Genomic DNA, 1075 nt, shown 5'->3' with positions numbered 1-1075 from the left:
TGACGGAGTTCGGGGCCTCTTCCTCCGGGTCTGTCCGCCGATCAGCTCGCGCCGCGCTCTGCTCCCCTTGCAGTCGCGCGAGGTGCAGCCCCTTCTCACAGGCGCCCGGTAGCAAATCCTGACTGCAGCGCGGACGCCTGTGCCCAGCGGCGCGGTAGGAACTGTACCCCGCGCCCAACTTCTCGGCTCCAGCCCGCGAGCGCCAGCGGCCGGCTCATGAATATTTATATACCTGGATCCTGGCTCCGCCCCCACTCCGGCGCGCCAATCACCGGGCTACCGGCTCATAAATATTTATATACCCGGGATCAGGGTACCTCCCCTGCACGGGCGCACCAATCACCGGCGACGGGGCGGAGCCCTTGCGCCCAGGGCGCCGCAGTCCTTAAAGAAGTCAGCGGGGTCCGCGCGGCCCGGTGCGCCTTCTGCACCTGGGAGTTTGGTCACCTTGGGACGGGCTGTGAGATCGTGGGCCCCGACTGTCCCCAAGAGTCCCAGGGCGCCCGAAGTCTGGTCCCGTTCCCCGAGGCAGCGCTTAGGGGACTAGAACGGGGTTGTATCTCCGCTCGCGCCTCACAAACCCGTTTCAAACCAGCCAAGACCCGGTCATCTGCTCGCCACGAGTGGGGGTGACCTGCAGACGGGCGCCCGGGCCGAGAGGGGACCCTCGCGTATCGGACCGAGGGAGGCTGGTCCGGGGTGGCTGGCAAGGACTCCAGGGAGGGGTCCCTGGTGGCCTCGGAGCGAGGACCTCCGGGGATCCCTTCTGGCCTCACTGTTTACTCGGGTAGCTCCGGCTTCCTTCCTTAGAAAGTGGGGCGATCACAGCACAGGGCTCGTGGGGGTTTGGATACGTGGGGGAGAGAAAATGTACAACGCATCTGGACCCAGTGCTTCCTTAGAAGAGAAGTCCGTGCTTCCCTAGGAAACAAAACGAAAACTTGTGAACCGGCCTGGAAGCCTCCCCAGGGTCCCGTTCGCGCCGCACTTTCAGGCGCAGCCCTCGGCCCAAATTTCCCCGCGGGCCAGAGCCCCCTCCTCGGAGGCGTCCTCGGGGCGGCCCGGCCACGCGCGT

General features: G+C 66.0%; 1 protein-coding gene across 1 annotated transcript in view; it reads right to left on the bottom strand.

Annotated features, from left to right (window-relative positions):
* The window catches only part of Fzd8 (frizzled class receptor 8), a gene marked incomplete at its 3' end in the record, with an annotated part of 2064 nt that extends 1846 nt beyond the window's left edge, over positions 1 to 218 (bottom strand). Inside the window, exon 1 of the mRNA XM_019204741.1 lies at positions 100 to 218. Coding sequence (XP_019060286.1) covers positions 100 to 218 — 119 coding nt within the window. The remainder of the gene's footprint in view (positions 1 to 99) is intronic.
* Between the last annotated feature and the right edge of the window lie 857 nt (positions 219 to 1075).

This window comes from Fukomys damarensis, unplaced genomic scaffold (assembly GCF_012274545.1).
Source record: "Fukomys damarensis isolate Sample0158 unplaced genomic scaffold, DMR_v1.0_HiC HiC_scaffold_19, whole genome shotgun sequence".
In the NCBI taxonomy this organism is placed as follows: Eukaryota; Metazoa; Chordata; class Mammalia; order Rodentia; family Bathyergidae; genus Fukomys; species Fukomys damarensis.
Note: the sequence above shows the minus strand (reverse complement) of the source record. Positions and strands in the feature narration are given on the sequence as shown.